General features: G+C 37.9%; 1 protein-coding gene across 2 annotated transcripts in view; it reads left to right on the top strand.

The window, feature by feature from the left end:
• The window catches only part of Gpat3 (glycerol-3-phosphate acyltransferase 3), a 53,458-nt gene extending 31,030 nt beyond the window's left edge, over positions 1–22,428 (top strand). For both annotated transcript variants that reach the window (XM_020159092.2, XM_074041856.1), the window contains exons 4-13: positions 1,909–2,179; positions 5,780–5,854; positions 6,391–6,480; positions 7,990–8,083; positions 12,764–12,879; positions 14,582–14,637; positions 15,112–15,197; positions 15,711–15,839; positions 16,466–16,545; positions 21,143–22,428. In XM_020159092.2, the coding sequence (XP_020014681.2) occupies positions 1,909–2,179; positions 5,780–5,854; positions 6,391–6,480; positions 7,990–8,083; positions 12,764–12,879; positions 14,582–14,637; positions 15,112–15,197; positions 15,711–15,839; positions 16,466–16,545; positions 21,143–21,254 (1,109 nt within the window). In that variant the 3' untranslated portion in view covers positions 21,255–22,428. The remainder of the gene's footprint in view (positions 1–1,908; positions 2,180–5,779; positions 5,855–6,390; positions 6,481–7,989; positions 8,084–12,763; positions 12,880–14,581; positions 14,638–15,111; positions 15,198–15,710; positions 15,840–16,465; positions 16,546–21,142) is intronic.
• Positions 22,429–24,332: the final 1,904 nt, after the last annotated feature.

The following is a 24,332-nucleotide window of genomic DNA, read 5'->3' as shown; positions in this document are numbered from 1 at the left end:
TCGGTTACAGAGTATGAAGCAACTTAAAGTTGCTTTCTTATCTTTGGCCCTTCGGAAGAGAGTATTTTTAGAAAGTCTGTCTGCTGTCCCTAGTGTATTTCATTCAGAGATTTGCTGAATACCTTGCACTTCCTCCCCATCTGGATGTAAAAAAAAAAAAAAGACAAAACCAAAACAAACCTATGTATTGCTAAATAGTGAAACTCTTGCACTGCTAAATATTGCCTAATACTGAGGTTGAGTAATCTGCTCTGCGTGGTATTGCAGTGCCTATAGAGTAGGAGAGTAATTCAGTAGGGACACTGTCTTGATCCATCCTCTGACACTGACTAAAGGTGAAGAGAAGCTTAGCTACTTAGAACTGACTCTTGAGAAAGATGACCCAATGACCATTCAAGAACTTACTTAATTTCTGTAATTCTTAAGGTGATCAGATATTAGTTTTACATGTGGGACCAAAAAAAACCCCACCAAAACCAACCCCTCCCCAACAAAACAAAACTCGAACTTGAAATCACAAACTGTCAGCTCTGTAAGGAAACTAAATATTTCCCACTCTTTTATTATTGTCACGATGCTGGTGGTTGTCCTAAACAGAACTTGAAACCTGACTTTTAACATCAGGCTGTCTTTCCTTTCTCCTCCAATGCATCATGCTGCCATTTCTTCCAAAAAAAAAAACCAAACAAAAAAAGAAAGAGGGAGAGATTACCACTCTTCTTACTCTCCAGGGGTTCTGATTTTCTGGTAGACTGGAAAGTGAGAAAACCCAAGGGGATCTTCTTTCCACCTCAGAAGGAAAGATTTTTCTTTGTTGCCTAATGTAGGAAGTAATTCCTTTATGATACACCTTAGAGGAACAAATGGATTGCCAACTTATGTATTGTGTAAGTAGTTACTCTTTATTATTTGTAGACCTTCTTATTTATTACTCATATTTGATAATTAGAACTGGGGGCAGTAGTCATTTTTCAATTTGAAAAATATTTATACTGCTTTAAGAATCTTTGAATTATTTTCTTTATGGAAAAAACAATTTCAGATCAAAAAGAAAACCTAATCCTGTTGCTCAAAGATAACCACTTAATAGTTTCTCCTTCATGTTATTCTAGTTTAAAATCCCATCTGTTTTCACTTAGCCTTGCCGTTTTTATAAATGAATGCATTATTTATCATTATCTGGGTCTATTATAATGCTGAGTGCTACATTGAACAGATTTCTTATGACAGATTCCTAGAATTGGAACTACTGATCATCACCCAAAACTACTTTTAGTCTTTTCATGTCAAACCAGTTTTGAAACCCATTGCTCCTAGTTCCACAGGCGTATAGTACAATATGAGAGTACCTGTGTCATTCCAGTCATAGGTCTTTATCATGAAACAAAAGTTTTGTAGATAATGTATGTAAGCCAGTTGATATATTTATTATCTTTGTTGCTTCTATGAATTCAGTCATGCTTTGCTTACTTTTCTATAGGAGCCTGTGTTTTCTCATTAAATAATTTTATACATTAAAAGCATCAGCTTTTGCTATATTTGGTAAATATCTGTTGTCATTTTGATTTTATTGGGAAGAACAGAAGTCTTTATTTTTACATCTACATCTGGGGAGTTTTTGTTCTTGTGTGTTCTTTTGTTGACAGTACATAGGGAGGAAATACAAGAAGAGGGTTTTGAGAATCAAAATTCTTCCATTATTAATTGAAACCATTGGGTAGAGGCCATTTGTGCAGACGCTGATTCCTCCTTGCTTCCAACTGTAATTGCTGGTCTCTTAGTTCTGAAATCTTCATGCCACCCATTAAGCTCGTTTTCTTGTATTCTATGCATGAAAGTTGTTGCCCCTTTAATCATTGTTCTTCTGTCCTATGGCATTTTCTCATGTCCTCATGCTTTTTTTTTAAGGTATTATCCAAAGAGATGAGTCACCCATGGAAAAAGGGCTCTCTGGTCTGCGAGGAAGGGACTTTGAGCTGTCTGATGTGTTTTATTTCTCCAAGAAGGGATTTGAAGCTATTGTGGAAGATGAAGTGACCCAGAGGTTCTCCTCAGAGGAGCTAGTGTCATGGAACCTCCTCACAAGAACCAACATAAACTTCCAGTACATCAGCCCCAAGCTCACTATGGTGTGGGTTCTAGGCGTACTGATACGCTATTGTGTCCTACTGCCCCTGAGGTAAGTCAACTACCTGATAATTTATGGTATAATCACCCGATCCCGAATGTGATGCCCAGAAGAGGTTTGTGGTGCTAATTCCGTCCCTCCCCACATATACCTCTGAAGGAAAGTGTTAAGTATCTATTGTCCTCTCACATTTTTTTCTTCAAATGAAAACTTTGGTATATATTTTCGCAGTTTGAGGATGGATAGGAAGGGGAAGTTAGAAGAGGAGAAGTGATTTATATCTTAATATGCACCAGCGTGTCAACCAAAGAGTAAGAGATGATGAGAAACACTGCTTCTCTTTGCTGATCTTTACAACTTACACTGTACAACTGCATAGAGGAGAAAGAAAAAAAAAAAAAACTCCAGAGACTGGTTACCACATGGCAGGGGCCATTCAGAAGCATGAGTTTTCTCCATCCAATTCCATTATGATCACCCACTTATTTTACTTAGAAAGTTCCCCACTTGGGTTCCCTTCGTCTAGGCTTGAGTGCTACCTGATCAGGAGGCAGGATCAAGCCCAGTTTATGAAAAGCACTTTGTGGCTCATAAACATTGAAGACACCGGGCAGTGGGCGAAGCTGCAAATGGCCAGCATCTGTTTGGCACGGTGATTGCAGGGACTGTGCATGAGTACCAGCCACAGCATTGCGGGTGATCGTCTTGCTTCATTTTCCTGGATGCGGCCTTGACTTTCTCTCAACAGAGCTTTCCAGGCAGCTGCTGTCAGCCAACTAACACTGGCGCATGAGTTGAAACCCCTCACTATGGGTGGTCTACACTTGCCTCATTTAGGTTTATTACAGGGACAGCATTGCTTAAGAGAGGGAGGAAGAATAAGGGTTAGTGAACATTTCAAAAACAGATTGTGCCAAAATTAATTGTGGTGCTTGTTGCACAAGTCTGAAACCATAGAATTGAATACTTTAAATTGGTGAATTATATGGCATGCGAACTGTATTTTAATAAAACTCTTTTATCAATGAGAACTCTCATGTTGGTTCATTTTAACTGGGAAATAAAATTTTCTGGCCTGTTAATGTACCAAATAAAAAGTTCCAAGAGTTTTTACTTAATTGCTAAACACATTATAATAGTACCCATCCTAATTTAATGTGTACAAACAAGTGATTCTCATTATTTGAAAACTTTTGTATAATTGATGGATAATATTAAAGAAAGATTTAGTTACTACATCAGTGGCTGATATGAAAATATGGCACCTAGAGATACCAATTAAAAGATGTTAAACCAAGACTTGATTTAATATTGTAAGCTATTAATAGGGAAACATATTCAAAAGGCTATCCTGTCACTCAAAATATTAATTATAAATAATATATAAGTAAAATATATAATACTATATATGATATAAACAAAATAATATGATCTAATAATTATATGGAGACAGGGCCTTACTATGTAGCCTCCAACTCATGAATCTCCTGCCTCACCCTTCTGAATTCTGGGCTTATAGGTGTACATTATTACTCCTGGATAATAAATATTATTAATTATATAGATATATTTTGTGGGTTGGAATTTGAGCTCAGGGGTACACCCTGAGCCACTCCACCAGCCCTTCTTTTGTGATTTTTGTTTTTCGAGATAAGGTTTTGCAAACTTTGCCTGGGCTGGCTTTGAACTGCAATCATCCTGATCTCTGCTTCCTGAGTAACTAGGATTACAGGTGTGAGCCACTGGCGCTTGGCTATTAATTATATTTTGACTGAGGTTTGAATGATGGCAATTTTTTTCAGTATCAATGTACATGCTTTTATTTTTGGCAGTACTGGGGTTGAACTCAGGGTTTCTCACTTGTCGCCTCCAGTCCTTGTATATGCTTTTAAAATACTATATTTAAAAATTTTTGCACAATATTTTTTCATCTTTTACATTCATTGCGTTTTCAGATGTTTTATAATGTACGTGATATCAGTACAGCAGTCAGTATACATTGTTGTGTTAGCTTTCCATTGCTGTGATAAAATACCTGAGATAAGCAAGTTACAAGGAGGAAAAGTTTATTTTGGCTCACAGTTTGAGATTTCTTGTCCTTATCATCTGCCTTATTGCTTTTGGGCCTGTGGTGAGGCAGAACATAATGGTGGGGAGTGCGTGGTGGAGCAAAGCTACTCATCACATGCTGGTTGGGAAGGAGTTGGGGTCACAATATCCACTTTAGGTCCACCTCAATGGTAGCACTTCCTTCTACTATCCCCACCTCTTAAAGATTCTCCCAGTAGTGCCACAGGCTGGTGACCATGCCATTAGCATGTGGGTCTTTGGGAGGCATTTTGAGAGTACATTGCTAGGTTGACACCACTGTCTTAAGCTATTTTTCTATATTAAATAATCCTAAACAACTGCGTTAAATAATAATAACCTACCATAATGACTAAGAGCATGGATTCTGGAGCCTGAATCCTGGATTCAAATTCTGCCTCTGCTTCTTACTGGCTTTGTAACCTTGTATGAGTTATTTAACCTTTCTATGCCTCAATTTCTTCATCTGTAGAATGAAGATGTCGAAAATATGATTGCCTCCGACAGCTTTTGGGATGTTTAAATGCATTATATATGAAGAGTACTTAGACTATTGTCTGGCACATAGTGTTAGCTGCTGTTTTAGCGTCTTGTAATATACAACCTGAGATAGGTTAAGATAAACTGTTTTGTGCTCTCAACATCTAGTCAAGAGGTAAAGATAACAGACATATCAGGTATCAACCAGCTTGACCCTGGAGAGGTTCCTGTTCCTGACTATTGACCACAGGCAGCCAGTGTAGCTTCCCCAGACCCACAGGGTCCTTGTGATTTAGTGGTTTACTGTAACTCCATGCATTCAGCAAAACATGGAGAGGTCCTTTTGAGAAAGAGGACACAGGTAGGCCTCTGGCTGGATGTGAGCAGGCAATGAGATAATCTAAAGTTTCTCCTTTCTCAAAATAGTTTTAAGAAACTCAAAAAGAATCTTATCAATAAAATGTGATTAGGCTGTTCATTTTCCCTTCCCTTCTATCTAAGTCCTATTTATTTAGAAGGATTCTAAATCTCAACTTTAAAAAAATTCTGTTTATATTCTAAAAATGACTTCTTCTTGTAAAGTGATTGGAAAGTGTATTAAAAACACTAATAAAATAAGAAAATGTCTATATGGATATAAGTCACCTTGTTTGTTAACTTCTGAGCTATCTTGAACCATACAAAGGAACAAAAGAAAGATTTGCAGTAAAGGATTCCTACATGGAGAAATATTTTGTTGTCCTTACTATGAAAAAGCCTTTCAATATACTCCCTTCATTAGCTCTTTTAGCCCTTGGATGATTACATGGATTGAACTTGACAGTTTTCTGAACAGATTTCCAGGCCTTCTCTATGCATATACAGACTTGTTTCACATATGTGCTTGTTACTTTGAAAATGATATCATGCTCTATATAATTAATTTTGAAACTTTGCTTTTTTTCCTCTCAAGTATCATGGAACATTCTATACAATCATGTCAGAATCTATAGTACCAAGTCTTTTAATAGCTGGATAATATTCCCTCATGTGCTTGAAAACTTATTTATAGTTTCATTATTTATGAACCTTTTCTTTTTGCAGGGTTACCCTGGCTTTCATTGGGATCAGTTTGATGATTATAGGAACTACACTGGTTGGGCAGCTACCAGACAGCAGGTGAAATGTTTTCTTCTATCCAGCCATAAATAGGATTATCCTAGTATTGGTTTAGTTCTTACAGATTGCATTAAATGTATGGTCTCAACCCACTTATTAGAATTCTTCTCACTTCATCTTTATAATCTTAATTTGATTTTCTACCATACTTCCATATGAATTGGAAGAAGTTATTTTTTCAAAGGAGAAATGAAGGGAAGAAAGAAAATAGGCCAAGAAGCTCTTAGGAAGGAAAGAGAGACATATATTGACAAGCTCAGAAGGCTGAGACCAAAGAAGCTTGTTTTTCTTGGTCAGGAATTTATCATTATCTAGGAGGGTAGGAGCTATTTTTCATCAGAGATTTGTCCAATTCTCTTGGTAAATTTTTGCTATTTAATGCCAAATGCATTGGTGAGACTGTGGAAATTGAACTGTGCTTGTTCAATAGAATAGAACAGAGGATGCTGTTTTGAGCAAGTACATTAAAGCTTCTTTTGGGTTGTTTCTTAGGAATGCCCAGAAAAGCACAATAAAATGATTACTTTTTCCTTCAGCGTCAAAAACTGGCTGAGTGAAATGGTGCACCTGACTTGCTGCCGCATCTGTGTGCGATCCCTCTCTGGCACCATTCATTATCATAACAAGTAAGTGTATGCTGGCTTTGTGCCTGCCCTTCTGGAGGTAGAGGCAGCAGGGGAATCACAAGAGCATGGAAGGTGGGTGGGAGGCCGCAGCTGGAGAAGAACACTTGCAGTGTGTTCATCCCTGTTCCTGCAAGTGTTATGGGCATGACAGCATGCAATATCATGTAGAATGTAAGAATAAACGTGCAGCAGCACTTCGTAATTGGGTACTTACAGTGTGCAGGCCTTGTGTTCCTCTAGGTCATTCCTGTGGGATGGGTGCTGTTTCCCATTTTACAGATGAAGAAATGGGAACACTAGGTCTGATTGTTTAGGTTCTAAGAGCAAGTAAGTTTCAAAGTCAGGTTTTGAGCTTGGTCTGTCTGTTGTAAAACTGGCAAATCTGACAGGCCTGTGGTGTGGTAGAGTCTGGAGGCCTGCATTCCTGTCTCAGTCTTCACTACTTCTAAAAATTCTATACTTGATCCTTAAAACAAAATATTGCATTTTTCTCCCCTCACCCCAACCAGAGAATCAAGGTAGCCAAGGAAGGTCATTAGCTAAATGAAAAGAACTTTGACTGCTTTGAATTACTTTTCTATAATATCAATTTTAAAAATAGCACTGTTTTAAAAGTTCTAGAAAGTGGTCTCTTTTTTATGATTGGGCTTTCTGTCTTATTTTTGTCATTTGGCTTTACTAATATAAAAGGCCAATAAAAAAAGCCTCTTAAGATTTTAAATTATATGATTTGGGGATTGGACTATGAGTTTTGAGATGAGTTGTAGAAGAAGGTCTGGTAGGAGTGTGATCAGAGGTTACTCCTGCTGTAGAAAAGGTGCTTTAATGAGGTAGAGTTCACTACTCATTACAGAAATGTGTCTATTTTTAAGGAAAAGAGAAAGTCATTATTCTCTGCATAGGTCCAAGCAAAACTTCTTTGCTTTATTGGTGTCAAGCAAGAGATGGACAAACAAAAACTATGGGTGTGTAGGCCAAATCTGGCCCTCCATCTGGTTTTGTTTTGTTTTTAATATAAATGAAGTTTTACTGGAGCACAGCCATACTTACTCATTTGCATGCTATCTATAGCTGCCTTTGTGCCATAACAGTAGAGTCCAGAGTTGCGACAGGGACTGTCTGGTCTGCAGAGGCTAAAGTATTTATTAACTGGTCTTTGATAGGAAAAGCTTGCCTTGTTGACAGTGTTCTAGTGGATAAGAAGGAGGAAATGATGGGAAATTTACTCTGTGAATCACCACGAAGGCACCAAAAGTGATACTTATGAAGATCAAAATAATATCAAAGTAGTTAAGATTATATAAGCATACATATGAGTTATAGAGGGGAAGTCATAGGCCTCTTACCCAACTCTCATAATTCTGCATAGGTATCAGCTTTTAAAAATGGGTCCATATACCTCCAAACTTTTAAAAAATGTATACTTACAACAAGATGAGTCTTTATACTGTTCCGCAAAATAGTGACTGTTTCTTGAGGTTTAATATTTACTGTTGTTTATAATTGCAGGCAGTATAGACCCCAGAAGGGAGGCATTTGTGTGGCCAATCACACATCTCCCATAGATGTTTTGATCTTGACCACGGATGGGTGTTATGCTATGGTAAGAACAGCTTATTGATATTTTAAATAATTGTGTACTTTATGGATTGCTCAAAATTTTAATTTATTTTGGCAAATTAGGAAGTTAGTTTCATATTAGAAATTTCACTGGATTATATGATAGTACCTATATGGGTTATATAATATATTTATATAAGGAATAAGTATTTCAAGAAGACAAAAGAAAATAGCCATGACATTTAAGGTGGTAAGAAATTAACTGCTGAAGTGTAGACATAGTTGACCTTGATAGGACTCTATAAAGTTGATTACATTTTGCTTTCAAAATCCCTGCTAAGTTTAATTACACTTTACACCGTTAGAATCTTCCTCCTTAGAGTTGCACAAATTGTCCAGCCAGACAATTTGTTCTCTCTTCCTTCAGGGAGATATGTATAATTAAAAACAATCTGTCTCTTTAATGAGGATCTAGCAAGAAATGAAAATATTTGTATCATATTATGTTTCTTGGATTTTTGTCCACAGTCTCAAAAGAAAAGAAAAGAGAACAAAACCTAACAATTAACCATAAAGCCCATATTAAAACCACGCTTTGAAATACCCTTTCATGGGCACGAAACACATTTTGGCATTTTCCCAAATCTTTTGTTTTCTATTGCCCTTATAAATTTGTCAAGATTTCCTATACCTCCTCCATGTATCAGGTGAATTTCAGACAATAATGGAAGATATCCTCTCCTGCATGGTGGTTAAATGCATCCTAAGTTGGTGTGTGGAATAGAGTGACTGAATAGGTGTTCCTGGGGGATCTTTTCATGGTCTCATGGTAGTGGGTTGGGCTTTGGGGAGAGCAGATGGGTTTTATTTCATTTATCAGCCCTTGTGACTGGTGGTGATGGTTTGGTGGGCTTTCATGGGAAGGTATTTGAAGAAAACCCTTACTAATTAAGTCTGCTGCAGGTGGGCGACTGTGGGGTGCTCCAGTACTTGACAGTCTGTGGGCTATATTATCAGTGAGGGGCATGAAGGCCTTTGTAAAAATTTCTTCTTATTGTTGTGTGTTTAGGCTGTCTAAAATATAAGTTCAGAGGTATAATTCTTGGGCAGCTATGTTTTAACACATCTGGTCCAGGCCAGGCCAGGCATAAAGTTTTACCCTATCCCCAAAATAACCAAAGCAAAAAGGGCTAGGACATTTCTCATGTGTTACAGCGCCTACCTAGCAATTGCAACCCCCAGTACCACCACCACACAACCACACACACACAACCACCACACACACACAACCAACCAAAAAACAATATACATGTGCATCCATACAAACATGATTTCTTGTGTAATTTCAGTGTTTGTGGCTCCTAAAGCCTGGCCAAGGATTCTCATGTTAACATCCCTCAGCAGACCTTGCTGTGTAATAAACCTTTTGTTTATGTGAACAGCTGGGTTCTGGGTATGTGTAATAAGCCTTTTGTTTATGTGGACAGCTACTTTCACATGTATTATATATAACCTTCCCTGTAACCTTATGAGGTTAGGACTAAGATTTTATTGCATGAGGAGACAGAGGCTCAGGCAACCAGCCTCCTATCTCAGACTGTTTTACGCTGCTAAACAGTATCAGATACTGGTGATGTATAATGAACAGAAAGTTATTGGTGCACTGGAGGCTGGGAAGTCCAGAATCAAGGTATCTGGTGAAAGCTCTATTTCTGTGTCATCACATGGTGGAAGGGCAAGAATGTGGATAGTGAACTTGCTCCCGAAACCCTTTTTATAATGGCCCAGCCCTCATGACCTAAACACTTCTCATTTAGCCCTAATGCCCAGTGCTTTTGCGTTAGGGACTAAGTTTTGGATATATGAATTCTGAGGACACAAACCATTGCACTGCTTAATAATTTTGTATTCCTGAGACTATACCATATTTCTTCTGTGTCTTGGGGGACACAGACTGAGGGGATCAGACTTTTGTTGGCTTTTTCCATGCTTTTTGATCATGTAACTGCAGTGACATTTTTAGCCAAGGTTTATTCACATAAGGTAACATCAACTGTCCAATGGGTTAGTGCTAGAAACCTAAAACAATCAGATTTGAATTGGAGGTGGTACAAGGCAGTACAGAAAGAAGAACTGCTGACCTACCAACGTTACCATTGGCCTCTTTTTTGGCTAAACATAAACTCTACATCTAAAAAATATTAAGGATTTCCTCCCATTGGCTTTTTTTAAAAAAATGACTTTATTTTTAATTGATAAATAAAAATTGTATATATTTATAGTGTGCAGCATGTTTCATAAATATATATAATTGTGGAATGGTGAAATCAAACTAACTAACATACACATTACTTCACTTAATGATTTTTTTAAACATCTTTTTTTCATCTTGGAGGAAGACGTCTACTTTTTTAACTTCAAAATATTTTCAAGCTTATAGAAAAGCTGTAATACTAAGATTACATGGGACACCCTTTACCCGCATTTACCTGTTGGTAACACATTGCCTCATGTACTTCATCACTTACGTTTTCATGTCCTGGCTTTCTTTCTGTCTGTCTGTCTGCATAAACATGTGTACAAAATGTTTATATTTTAATATTTATTTCTAATATTTATATTGGAAATCTGAATCTATACCAACACATTCAGTTTACAGGCTTCTTTCTTGCTTCCCCTCAGTCAATTTTTGAGTCACCTTTTGTTTATAGTGAAACCCTATTTCTCAATAATATCAACATATTTCCTCATTTTCTCAATCCTATAATACATCCAAAGCTGTATTCACCTGGTTAATAAAGGTTAATTTCTTTACCTGTTTAATACAAAAAACCCAAATGTAATAAAAAGAGTTCAGGATATTTTGTAGTTCTTGCTGCTTGACCTGAGATGGAGGGTATGTAGTCAAATACAGACTTTGTAAGTTTCTTGGGTTCTTCTCCCTTCCTTAAACCTAAGTTTTTTTTTCTTTTTTTAATACACTCAAGACACAGGGGATTCATTTGCTTCAGTTTGCTCTCAGTTTGTTAATCCTGTCTGTGTTGATTTAATTTTACTGTTTTGAGTATATAGGACATGAACCTTCTTCGAGCTGTCAAAATGAAATAAAAAGGTATACACATAGAAGAGTCACTCCCGGGCCAGGTGTGATGGCTCAAGCCTGTAATACTAGCTCTTTGGGAGGCAGATCTCAGGAGGATCACAGTTCAAGGCCAGCTCAGGCAAAAAAAAATCTTGAGACCCCCATCTCAACCAATGACTGGGAGTGATGGTGCATGCCTGTCATTCCAAGCTACACAGGGAAGCACAAATAGGAGGGTTGTGCTACGGGCCAGCCCAGTCATAAAGCAAGACCCTGTCTTAAAAATAACTAACACAAAACAGGCTAGTGTAGTGGCTCAGTCAGTAGGAGAGCCTACCTAGCAAACACAAGGTCCTGAGTTCAACCCCCAGTATCACAAAAAGAAAAAAAAAATAGTGTCACTCCTTTCCATGTGTTCTATCACATTTCTTCCTACCCTTGTAGGTTCTCAACCTCATTGCTTTGGTTATCCTTTCTTACTTCTTTTTATAGGGATAAACAAGTTCAAGTATATTATTTATCCTTTAGTCTTATCCAAAAGGTAACACTCTTATTTGTTCTTTATTGGTAGTGCAGAGGTTTGAACTTAGCAAGTGCTCTACGGCTTGAGCCACATCTCCAGTCCTTATTTGTTCTTTTGCCTTTTTCTTTTAACTCTGTTAGCTGGAAATCATTCCTTGGTAGAGTGATAGAGATCAACCTTGTCCCTTTTCCAGCTGTATAGTACTCCATCGTATATAGGTACCATTATTTATCAATCCATTTTTCTATATTTAGATATTTAGATAGTTTCCTATATTTTACAATAAGTAATGCTGTAATTAATAATATTGTACATATGTATTTTCATTTTGTTGAAGGTATATCTTCAGGCTAAATTCCTGAATTATTGATTTGAGATTTTTTTTTATGGTGTTACTGGGGTTTGAACTCAGGGTGTTGCACTTACTAGACAGGTGTTCTGTCTCCTGAGCCACACCCCCAACTTCCCTGAATTACTGAAATGAATAATTGAATATGTAATCTTTAAAAAATTTTTTGAACATGTAATCTTGAGAATTTTGCCAAATTTCTTATCTTTTCTTACAAGCAAGATGTGAATGTGCCTGCTTCCCATTAGAGTGTGTTAGCAAGCTGTTAAATCCTTGCCAATCTGATGAGTTTGAAATGGCATTTCAGTATTTCAGTATAGTTTTAATTTGCATTTTTGTTATCTTGATTAATTGGAAGATCTACTTTTTCCCTCCCTCCTTCGTTCATTCCTTCCTCCTTTCTTTCTTTGTTTTCAGGGTCTCACTATGTAGCCCAGGCTGGTCTTGAACTCTTGATCCTCCAGCCTCAGTATCTCAAGTGCTGGGATCAAAAGCAGGTACCACCACCATACTTGGCTGAGGACCTCCACTTTTTAAAGCTGTGTAGTGTAGAAACAGAACTTAATGTTCAAATGTACTCTAAATAAAGAATACTTTCTGTTTACATTTGACCTTTCAAGTCCTTTGATCAGACTTAGAACTTCAGTCAGTAAAAAGCAGCCAATATTATCTCTGATGGGGAATAGGAATTTATTGATACTTAAAAACAAAACTCTTTCTTTGGATAGCTGTGTCGTTACATGTTTCTCCTTTTTCATGGTGCTTCTAGGTTGGCCAGGTTCATGGTGGATTGATGGGAATTCTCCAGAGAGCTATGGTCAAGGCTTGTCCACATGTCTGGTTCGAACGCTCAGAAATGAAGGATCGACACCTGGTTACGAAGAGGTAAGCAGTGAAATTACTCAGTAGTCACAGCGGTAACAGAAAAGCTAAGCAATTTGGGGCTTCTGGCCAAAGAGGCCAGAACTTCATTACAGATCAAAACTAAAATATACAGAGCTCTGTTTGCAGTTAGATTTTTCTGGTGAGTCATATTTAGCAGGATCAGAAAGAAAATGTGTAGTTATAATGGGATATATGATGGGATCTGAAGCCTCATGTCTCTCTTGCTGTGACTTAGGTATAGTCAGTCCAGTTACCATCTTGAAAGTTGGTAATGTTTCTTGAATAAATATTTGATTGTTAGCTGAATGACCATACCACTTAAGCCCAGGACAGATACAGATAATGATCTTACGTTAGCTTTCTGTCACTGGGACAAAAACACATGAGACAATCAATTTAATGAGGGGAAATGTCAACTTTGGCTCATGGTTTCAGAAGTTTCGTCCTTGGTCACTTGGCTCTCGTGCTTTGGGCCTGTGGTAGCACAGTACCTTGTGGCATGGCAGAGGAGGTCAGTGTACCTCTTGGTGGCCAGGAAGCAAGACAGAGTGGAGGGACCAGGGTCCCAATATTCCCTTCCAGGGCAGTCCTCCAGTGACCTAACTTCTTTCCCTAGTCCCTACCTCCTAAGGTTCCACTGCTTCCCAGTAGTACCACAGGCTGGCAGCCAAGCCTCTAACACTAAGCCTTTGGGGGACACTTAGCCAAACTAACAGATCTGTATGGGAGTAGAGGAGAAGGAACTGGGGTTTGATGTGGAGATGAGCTACTAGGAACTTTTGCAAGGAAACAGCTTTTTGCTTGATGACTTTAACTGAATGCACTGTGGTTGTTGCTTGTATGAATGCAAAGGTGGCCTGTGCTCTTGAATGATGCTAAAATCTGCTTCAGGTTGGAAGAGATTGCTTAGCAATGGGACACTGGCAGCTGCCATCTCTTTACCTCAGTCCTTACCAACTGTTGGTAAGCAGAGCTGAGAGTATGGGGCTGACTGCAAGGATACACCCTAAACCTGGAAGAACATCAGGCTTTCTCAGATTTATGGTGTGTTCTTTTACTTTTCTTCTTGAGACAAGGACTCACTACATAGTCCAGTGTAGCCAAGAACTCACAGTTCTTCCTGCCTCAGCATCCCAAGTAGCTGGAATTACATGTGTGCACCACCATACCCAACTTACGGTTTGTTATTTCATAGGAAAGTTCAGCCTAACTTATTTAAGAAGTCTCCCACTTAATGACCATAATGCAGATAGGCCCAGAATGACCAATATTCTTACTTTTTAGATGAGGAAATATAAGTACATGGAGAAGGACACAGAGCTCATGTCACATGTCTATCTGGAAGTTAAGAGTAGACATGGACTAGGGGCCATGGTTCAAATGGTAGAGCCTTTGCCTAGCAACAGGGAGGCCCTGAGTTTAATACCCAGTACTGAACAAAGCAAAATAAAAAAGAAACAAGTAGAAAGAAAGCCCAGAAAATCACTCACTATGGAATTAGAGAAATTGAAATATTGCAGACCTTCTTCTACTTTTTAAGAAAGGGAACAGCTGAGTTTATTTCCTTTATTTGTCTCTTACTTCTTTTCTCCTTATTTCATTGCAGTTATATTTGTGCTAGTAGAATATGCAGAATACCAAAAAGAACTCCCAATTCTTTCTTTTTAAAGGTAGAATTTTTATTCTTTATTTTTCTTCACAGATTGAAAGAACATATTGCTGATAGAAAAAAGTTACCCATATTAATCTTTCCTGAAGGTAAGAATGGAGACTGACTTCCAAGCTGTAGTTGAAAACAATGAACCATCAGAAGTATATGAAGAATACAGTTGCCCTAGACTTGGTAGTCTCAGCCAGATCTCTGCTGTCCTGTAGGAATGGGTTGTGAGCTATTAATTTCCTGCTTTCTGTTGAGAGTTGATGAAGCCATCGTACCTTTTTGATTTAGGGCAGTGATATTAGGAAGGTCTATGACTTTTTAAGGATGGTATTTTAACTATATCAAAATTGTCAACTATTGTGAAGAAACTGAACCCATAGTGTTTAATAGTAAAGTAAAAGTTTATATTAAACCCACTTAGAGCTATTGAGATATTTCTTAAGTAGGGATTGACTTGTGAAGTGGTAGAAAAATGTCTGCAATTTTGATATCTTAAATTGTTTTATATAAAAGAAATTCATTTTTAAATTTGTTTAAAAGATGACTTACTTCCCTACTTCTGTCCCCTACAGGAACTTGCATCAACAATACTTCAGTCATGATGTTTAAAAAGGGAAGCTTTGAAATCGGAGGAACCATATACCCAGTTGCAATGAAGGTAAAACAAATTTGGAAAAAAAGGAGCGGTGGTGACATTGATTGGTAACTTAATTTTGATATAATTAGGAGTTTAACGTTTGCAAGAATGAGCAACAATTATGCACTCTGCTCAGATTCACCAGTTCTTTACATTTTGCCCCATTTGTATTCTCTCTCTCTCTCTCTCTCTTTCTCATATGTACTGGGTCACTGTGTGACAGAGGTTGTGTTAAATTCTAAGGACATAGAGATAAGCAAACCAGATAATGTCCCCACTTTCATTGACTTCCTGGTTCCAGTGAAGTATGGAGATAAATACTTACTAGTCATGTAAATAACTAATTGTAGCACTCTGGGGCTTTGTTTAGATAAGCACTTGGCTCCAATACATTTTGTGATGAATTCTATAAGGAAAGTAACATCTCTTGAGGTCTGATAAAGCTACTTAGTTGGCTACCCCATAAACACTGACATGGCTAACTGAAGCTACCACCTAGCTCCTAATTGGGACGTGTTTCCTTTTCTTTTCTAGTATAACCCCCAGTTTGGTGATGCATTTTGGAACAGTAGTAAATACAACATGGTGAGCTACTTGCTTCGAGTGATGACCAGCTGGGCTATCGTCTGTGATGTGTGGTACATGCCCCCCATGACCAAAGAGGTATCCTTTCAATAGCACCTGGTCTTTGTTGCTTTGTCTAATCAAAGTAAAGAAAACCTTTACCTAAAAATCTGGGTGTCGCTCTTTGTCACATCATGCCTTTCTGCCTTTTCAGCAAATAAATTGTTTCTTCATAATGCATTTAGTGTTCTTCAAATCAAGGCATTTTATATTTAGAGACCTTTTCCATAATGCTTTTGTAATTTCTGTTGGTTTACTGAACCTACAGAGATCATGGAATGTTGTATCTTGGGTTTGACTAATAAAGATGTGCACATGATTAAAAAAAAATTGGCATAGCACTGCATTTTCTTTTTTGGTGATACCAGGAGTTGAACTCAGGTCCTCGTGCTTTGTAGGCAGGTGCTCTGTCCTTGAGCCACTCCTTGAGCCCATGCATTTTCTCAATAGAACAAATGGTATTTGTGATGATTGACTGAGAACAGAAAGTATTTGAGCTAAAATGTGAGTCATATATTTAAAATAATTATTAATGCTTATGAGATTTTTAAGGTATTATTTAAAATGTGAATCTTATATTTTAAAATAACTTTTGATTATGAGATATTTTATGGTGTTAAGAATTCTATACTCAAGATATGCACTTTTTTTTTTTTTTTAACCAGGAAGGAGAAGATGCAGTTCAGTTTGCTAACAGGGTTAAATCTGCTATTGCAGTGCAAGGAGGATTAACTGAACTTCCCTGGTAAGAAACTTTTCAGAAGAGCTATTTTTTTAATAATAAAAAAAAAATCACTATTAATAATGTGATTTATTATGTTAGCTAGCTATAGGCTTAGCCAAAGCTCGTAGTGGTTTATACAAACTAACAGGGGCTTGAATAAGAAGTTTGTCTCTTTCACTTAAACATGGGAAGCCTAGGCTGGTATAACAACTCAGTCTGTATTTTTTAATTTCCTTTTTCCAAAATTATTGTTGTACTAGGGATACATGGTGACATTTACCAAAGTTCCTATAATATATGGTAGTTGAATTTACCCTCCTCCATCCTTCTGCTTTATCTTCCCTCCCCCATTCCTGGAGCAGGAAGGAATTTTAAAGAGGACACTCTCATCTCTTTAAGAGCACACCCTGGAAACTGGACATGCATTTTACACTTCTCTCCATTGGCTAGTGTTCAAATTCATGTGATAACACCCAGCTGCAAAAGAAGTTGGGAATTGTAGTTTTTGATTGGATGGCCATGTCTTTCACTAAAATTTGGAGTTCTTTTACTAAAGAAGAAAGGGAGAGTGGCTTTAGGAATAGGACATTAGGACATGGGTTACTCATATTTAGCTATAGCTGTAATTATATTAAAGAAAACTTAAACACTTGAAAGGAAACCAATATTTTAGTCATGGTTAATTATGGCTTTCATCGTTTGTTGTTTGAGGAAGATTAGACATGAGTGTATTAGCCAGCTTGGCCTGCCATAACACAATACCATAGACTTGGTGTCTTAAGCGAAAAAATTTATTTTCTCACAGTTCTGTAGTCTAGAACTTAGAGATTAGGGTGCTATATCTACATGACCAATTTCTTTCTTTCTTTCCTCTTCTTTTTTTTTTTTTTTTGGAGTGCTCTGAGATTCAGCTCAGTGCTTCCTAAACACTTAGACACACCTTCAGTCCTTTTTGCTTTTAGTTTGTTTTTCAGGTAAGGTCTTAGCTAATTTTGTCCCAGCCAGCCTTGGACCACAATCCTCCTACCTCCTGCCTACTAGGAGCACAGGCACACACAACCACACACAACTTGTTTTTGAGACAGGGACTTGCTAACTTTTAACCCAGACTGGCCATGAACTGTGATCCTCCTTTCTGTGCCTCTCAAGTAGCTGGGATTATAGGTGTGTACCAATATGCCCAGAAAAATAGTGTGTTTTTTGTTTTTCTGGCACTGGGAATTGAACTCAGGGCCTTGGATTTGCTAAGAAGGCACTCTACCACTTGATCCATCTTTGAGCCCCACAGAGTCAATTTCTGGGAGGGCTTTCCCCTTGTGCCACAAAAGGCTTTTCCAATGACTCCCATCACCTGTTCTTTCTGGAAGCGTGGACAGAGAGAACAAGCTCTTAGTGTCTCTCTTTCTCTCTATTTATTTATTGGTGGGACTAGGTTTGAACTTAAGGCCTTATGCTTGCTAGGTGGGTGCTGTACCACTTGAACCACACTCCAGCCCTTAGTGTCTCTTCTTGTAAGGATACCGATCCCATTATGAAGGCCCTGTCCTTAAGACCGCATCCAAAGTTCACCTCAAAATACCATCACATTGGAAGTTAGGGCTTCAATATATAAATCTGGGAGGAAGAGACACATTCAGTTTAACAGTGAGGATTAGAAAGAAAAAAACAAAATGAAAAAACAGTGAGGGTTAAATACGCCTACCTTGTAATGGGAGACCAAATTCTTACAAATACATTAGTAAGCTCTCACCAGATAGTCTGTATTTAAATTCAATAAAGTCCTTGATGCCTTTTTTAGTGTTTCAAAAACACCAAAAAGTTCATTTCCTTTTGTAGGCAATTGTAATGGAATTCTAGGATTTGATTAACAGAGTTAGCAGGTAACCAGAACTCTCAGAAACGTGGTAGAGGGGCCCAGGATTATTTAGGAAGTGAGCCTTTAGAGAAAGGGCTGACTGGAATCTTAGACTTCTTTGTTCAAGAGTGGGCATATCACTAAAATATTTTACCTGTTCACCTATCTTGAATATAGTTAGTTTTACCCCAGGAAAGCCTGACATCCATTGTGCTATTGTTAGTAACAAGTCACTAATTTTTATAATGAAAAGCCATTTTTAAAATTCGTTATGTTAACTAACAAAGCTTTGGAAATTGATGAGTGATGAAGGTAGCCCTGTAATGGCATCTCTGAAAGGTGATCTTCCGATTAAATGCTGGCTGACACCCCTGACAGTATCGGTTTTTGACTTAAGACAACTGATTTGTCCTATGATACAGGTTAAGATGAACATTTGTAATATACTCTCTAACCTGGAAATGTTAAACTAAATTACAGACCTCATAACATCATAAAATTACAGACTTCCCTCAGTCTAGAAATGTCTTAATGATCTATGTTTATACGGGTAACTGGCTTTTTCTTCTTGTGTTTTTTTTTGTTTTTTTTCTATTTGTTATTACAGTCCTTTCCAACCCTCCCTCTTACCTGGCATCCCAGCCCTCTTGCTCTTATTCTGAGGTCATTATGAGAGGCTTAACCCTTTGGATTTTCTGACTTTGAAAGGAAGAAAACCTTGAGAGACACAGGCAGCCTCAGGGAGTCAGCCATAGGGCAATCTCACCATCAGATTAGTTTAACTAAGACTGTCAAAAATGATCTGAAGACTTTTTCCGTTTCCTTCCATCAGGCTATATCCCATTTTATAATAAAACATTACTTTTATTAACTGTCCTCTTTTAAAAAAGAAAATATGCTCACTGCCTTTTCCAATGTACTTGTCACCTGTTTATTGGATATGAATCAGCACATCTGGCCTGATTTTCTTGTGGATGACATGAAAACTCCTGTATGATCTTAAACCGGCTCTGGTGTGTGGCTGCTGCCTGTTGAAAGAACTAAAATCTGATGCCATTGAAAAGGGAAGTGGGTAAAACTTCCAGTTCTCTAGAGGTGACAAGTCTCAGTTGGGATTTGTATAGTAGGGAGAGGTTTACCGGGTGCTCAGGAAGGAGAACTGAATAAAAATAATGTTAAGACTGGAGGCATGGCATTGGTAGAGCACTTGCCTAGCAATCTTGAGGTCCAAAGTTTATCCCCTTGCACTGCCAAAAAAGAATAGCTGAAGAAATCAATAAATGAATGAATGAATAAATAAAAATAACGTTAGGTTGCTGAAAGTCAAACATTGCTAACTTTTTATTTTGCCTATTTTTGGCCTGGATCTCCTGAAAGGAGAAAGACTTTTATTTTCATGTCTTCCCTTGTTTAGTTTTCACTGTTCAGAATTCATGTAAATTCTGTAAATAATTAGAGGCAGCTCACTTGTATGAAATAGGCTTATGTAGACAATTCTGAGGTCTTAATCACAATGTACACTCTTATTTCATGAACTTCCCACACTAATCCTCGGATCATTTGTGGACAATGGTCCATGTTTAAGTTTAGGATTTACTGGAGGGCTGTGTTTTAGGTTTGACTCACAAGCCTGAATATTGCATTGGCCTCAGGCAGCTGTCGTGTGGAGGTCAAGTTCTGTTCCTTGGCTTTGAGTTCACTGGCTAACCTGTGATCATTCATCACCATCAGAAAACACTTGGTAAACCTTCATGCTTAACTGGGTTAAAGTTAAACAATCACAGCATAAAGTAAGCAAGTTCTCAGTCCATACTTGTAGGAGTTAAGATCTAAAATGTTAGACTAGCAGGGAGAGAGAGCAGCACTTGTTGCCCATTCTCCTCCAGTTCTTCATCTGTTGTTTCCTCTTGCAGTCCAAAGAAGGAAAGGCACTCAGAGTCCTTTTAACCCAGACAGGTCTGCATTTCACCACCCTGGAGAGAGTTCAAAAGGTCACAGACTCTGAATGAAGGAATGTTGTTTACTTAGGTACTAACTTCTGGTCAAATGCAAATTATGATTTTGCTAACTGTTTTATCCTTAGTCTGTTTTGGAAGGTGGAAGAATATAAATACTGGAAAATACAGTGCTTTGAGTAAAAATACAACTTGTTGGTAGTTGGATGTGCTGGCACATGCCTGTAATCCCAGCACTTGGGAGGCTGAGGCAGAAGGATTAAAAGTTCAAGACCAGTATGGGTTATATAGTGAGATCCTGACTCAAACAAAACAAAATACACATTGATCAATATAAGGTTAGATTTGAATAATGGTTAATCTGTTTATTTTTAAGGAATTTACCCACACTTGTAACTTACCTATGCATATACACTACCCTCCCCATTTCTTGTGTGTATATTGAAATATTTTCATATGGTTTCCCAGCAAGACACAAGTAGATTAAAAAAACCAATGTTTGTTTTCCTTAGGGAAAAATATAGGGAAGCATTCTAGTTGTAATAATCCTTGTTTCAATTCAAATATTGAATACAGCAGCCCTGACTTTTAAAAAGTGTCAGAGAGATTGTTCCTTCATCAAAGTAACATAGATCTGGTAAGCTTAGAGTAGAGGCTGAAATCTGGGTTTTCCTGCTTCCTAGGGCTCTTTGTCCCCTTGTTGACCAGCTGCTTTAGTGTCATGGCATCACTTGGAATGTATTAACATTTAGACATTTCATGTCATTGCTGGGGAGTATCTTTTACATATTCACCTTTCCATTTCCAGGGATGGTGGGCTGAAGAGAGCAAAGGTGAAGGACACCTTCAAGGAGGAGCAGCAGAAGAATTATAGCAAAATGATTGTGGGCAATGGGTCGCTCAAGCAGGAATCGGACTGATGCATTCTGCAGATAAACTTGGCTTTCCAGAACTAGCCCATAGAAGTGGAAGGGTTGTGTTTTTTGTTCTGGATTTTGTTTTGTTTTGTTGTTTATTGTTAATCTTTTCTACACGATGATTGTCTCTACCTCTTTATGCCAGAGGCAGAACCTACAGGTGCCCTTTTTGGCTTTTGTTGTGATAGCATTGGCCTCATGAATTGTAAGCTAGTTTCTTGAGTTAAAACAGACTCTGCCTTTTGTAAAATGATGATGTCATTGATGATCGAATGAACTATATACATGAAGAAATGCTTCTAGAGTGTGTTTGAAACGTGTTGATAGGATAAATTACCCCCAAATAGCCCAAACTCTATCTTCATGATTTGCTTTTCCTCTTCCTTCAAGTACTGAAATGGTAGAATCATGCATCAGTGTAAGGTGGCTGTTACGGGAATGTTCTCATGGAAGGCTGAAAAGAAAAAGTGGAGGATTGTATTCAGGGGAAAGGACAGCTCTGTGGTCACCTGGTCTGAAAATGGAAAGGAAATGTAGTTTTTTTTTTTAACTACTGCTTTGAAAGAGAAATACTATTTGGTAAGCTTCACCAAAGAAAAGTGAGTGGAAGTAAATGTGTGTGTGTGTGTGTGTGTGTGTGTGTGTGTGTGTGTGTGTGTGTGTGTGTGTCTGTGTGTGTGTGTGTGTGTGTGTGTGTCTGTGTGCATCTATGTGTAGGCAACTGACAGACAGCACGTTTCAACCAGCAGTGGTGGTAAAGAACTTAGTTTTTTTTGCTTGTATGTTAAGGATCCCCTTCCATTTACTGATTTGTTTGTTTTTGTAACCAAATATGTTTTTAAATAGAAGAGCCTTTAAAAAAATCTCATTGAATATCTTCAAGACGAATGAGCAAAAGTGCATGAAAGTGCTCTTTACTACCTGCCTCCCCATATCAATTCCCGAACTTTCTCAGACTCTTATGCAGAAAAATAAGTGGTATGATTACCTCTTGGAAACTGAGCCTTAAATTTTTTAAAGGGGGAAATAAGCATTTTCCGACTCAAATAGCATAAACAATGTTTGATAGCAATTTAATGCCACTGTAAACTCTTAAGAGTATTATGTCCCTTCCGGTAACAGTGTACAGAATGTGAATTGTCTTAACATGAATATAAATAAATTTTATATTTTTAAATGTGTGTTGCATTATTTCCTTCTCCCCTCCTCCTCCTAGCTCTTCATAAGTTAAATTCCTTCCTGTTATGACGAGGCTTGTTTGTTTTCATTTCAGTGACAGACTTGGAATTTACTGGACCAGAACACCTAGGAAACTTGAACATCAACCATGGTCTTTTTTTCATCTTCTTTGTAGCCTAGTTATTTGGACTATGGTCCCAGATGTCAGCTGTTTTGAGGTGAACTTGAGCACTTCTGTCTTACTGCCTAGGTAGGCAGGCCTGGGATAGCCCCGTCAGTGTTCACTCTTTTCATCCAGCAAGATGGACTGGATCCCAGAAGAAAATCTGCACACAGATTTCCCTCATGTTCTCACCCTTCCTCGCCTCTTTTTTGTTGTTTTAAGTTTCCAATCTCTTCCCCAAAACTCTGTTAGGATGATCTTGATAAGAAGAGCCATGTGAAAACAGTAATGCTATCTTTTATTCACTAGCTAATCTAATGCTGTCATTCAAAACTTTCCTGTTGTAAGTCTTTGATTTAGTTTTCAAGTTCTGGGGGAATTGTCATATTATTGAAAAGATGTTTCTGGAAAGCTAGTATTTCTCAGATTTAGCTCCTTAGAATTTTCCTCATATTATTTTATACCTGCTTTAGGAATATTGTGTCCAGTATTTAGTTTTCTGAGTCTTTGGTATAGTAATTATAATGTGATATCAAGAGTAGGCAGGATTTGGTAGAAATTCACCCTTTTACCTGACCCTTGCTTAGATTCATTAATTGGGCTGGGAGGTTGCCCTCAGCCCCTCCACTTTTATACCAATGGTTTGTCCTGCCTGGTCATATTTACAGACAGCAAGTTTGAGGAATTCCAAGGATTTTTGAAATACCATGGCACATCCTGGGGTGGGATGGGCAGCTGTGCATGAAAACAGTAAACACACTCAGTCTGGGGAGGTAGTCCTGAATGGTGGTCCAGTGCAAAGGACAATCTCCAGGACGGTTTTCCTGTATAAGCAGACCTTCCCAGGCATAGTCAACCTCATCTTGCTGACTTGCTTGATTGATTCCTTCAGTGCATAAGTTGCACTTGGGCATTCTTTTGATCTCCCTCTCGTCCTCCCTTCCTCCCTCCCCTCCTTTCTTCCTCCCTCCCTCTCTCTCTTTTTGAGTCAAAGTCTCAATATGTAACCCAGGCTTGCCTCAAACTTGTAATCCTCCTGCCTCTGCCTCCTTAGTGCTGAGATTGTAGGTGGGAACCACTATGCCTTACATCTTTTTATTTTTTGTGAAAAAATAGGAAACATAAAAGTGTACATGAAAGTATGCAAGTAGACTTAAAGGGCAATAATAAAAACAGACACCTGCATACTCTTTATACCCAGGTTAATGAGTGGAACACGATGGCATCCCAGAAAGTATTAAGAATCAGTTTCTTATTACACTTACCCTTCATGGACGATAAAGACGGCTTCTAGGTTTGTTGTAAACATACTTGTGTGTGGCTCCTGATGGACATTCACAAGAGTTTCTTTTGCTTATAGTTTAGTAGGAATTAGGATTGCTGCATGGTTATATATCAGCATATTCAGTTTTAGGGTAGAAAATGCCAACTGTTTCCAAAACGGTTGTTTCATTTCATACAGCCCATCAGCAGTGTGTGAGAGAAACAGTTGTGTCTAACATAATAACTTATCTTTTCTATCTTATTTTGTGCTTTATTTTCTACTTTTTTCTCTTCTCTTTCTCTGCCCTCTTTTGTATTTACTACTTCTTTTCTCTGTGTAAACTGGAGATTAGTGGTCTGATTTTATCTGTTCTGTAGTTACCATAAAAATTTCAATTTATGTCCAGGTACCAGTGACTCATACCTGTAATCCTAGCTACTCAGGAGGAAGAGATCAGGAAAGAACACGGTTCGAA

Source organism: Castor canadensis, chromosome 9 (genome assembly GCF_047511655.1).
Source record: "Castor canadensis chromosome 9, mCasCan1.hap1v2, whole genome shotgun sequence".
NCBI lineage: Eukaryota > Metazoa > Chordata > Mammalia > Rodentia > Castoridae > Castor > Castor canadensis.
This window is presented reverse-complemented; position numbering and strand designations above follow the sequence as displayed.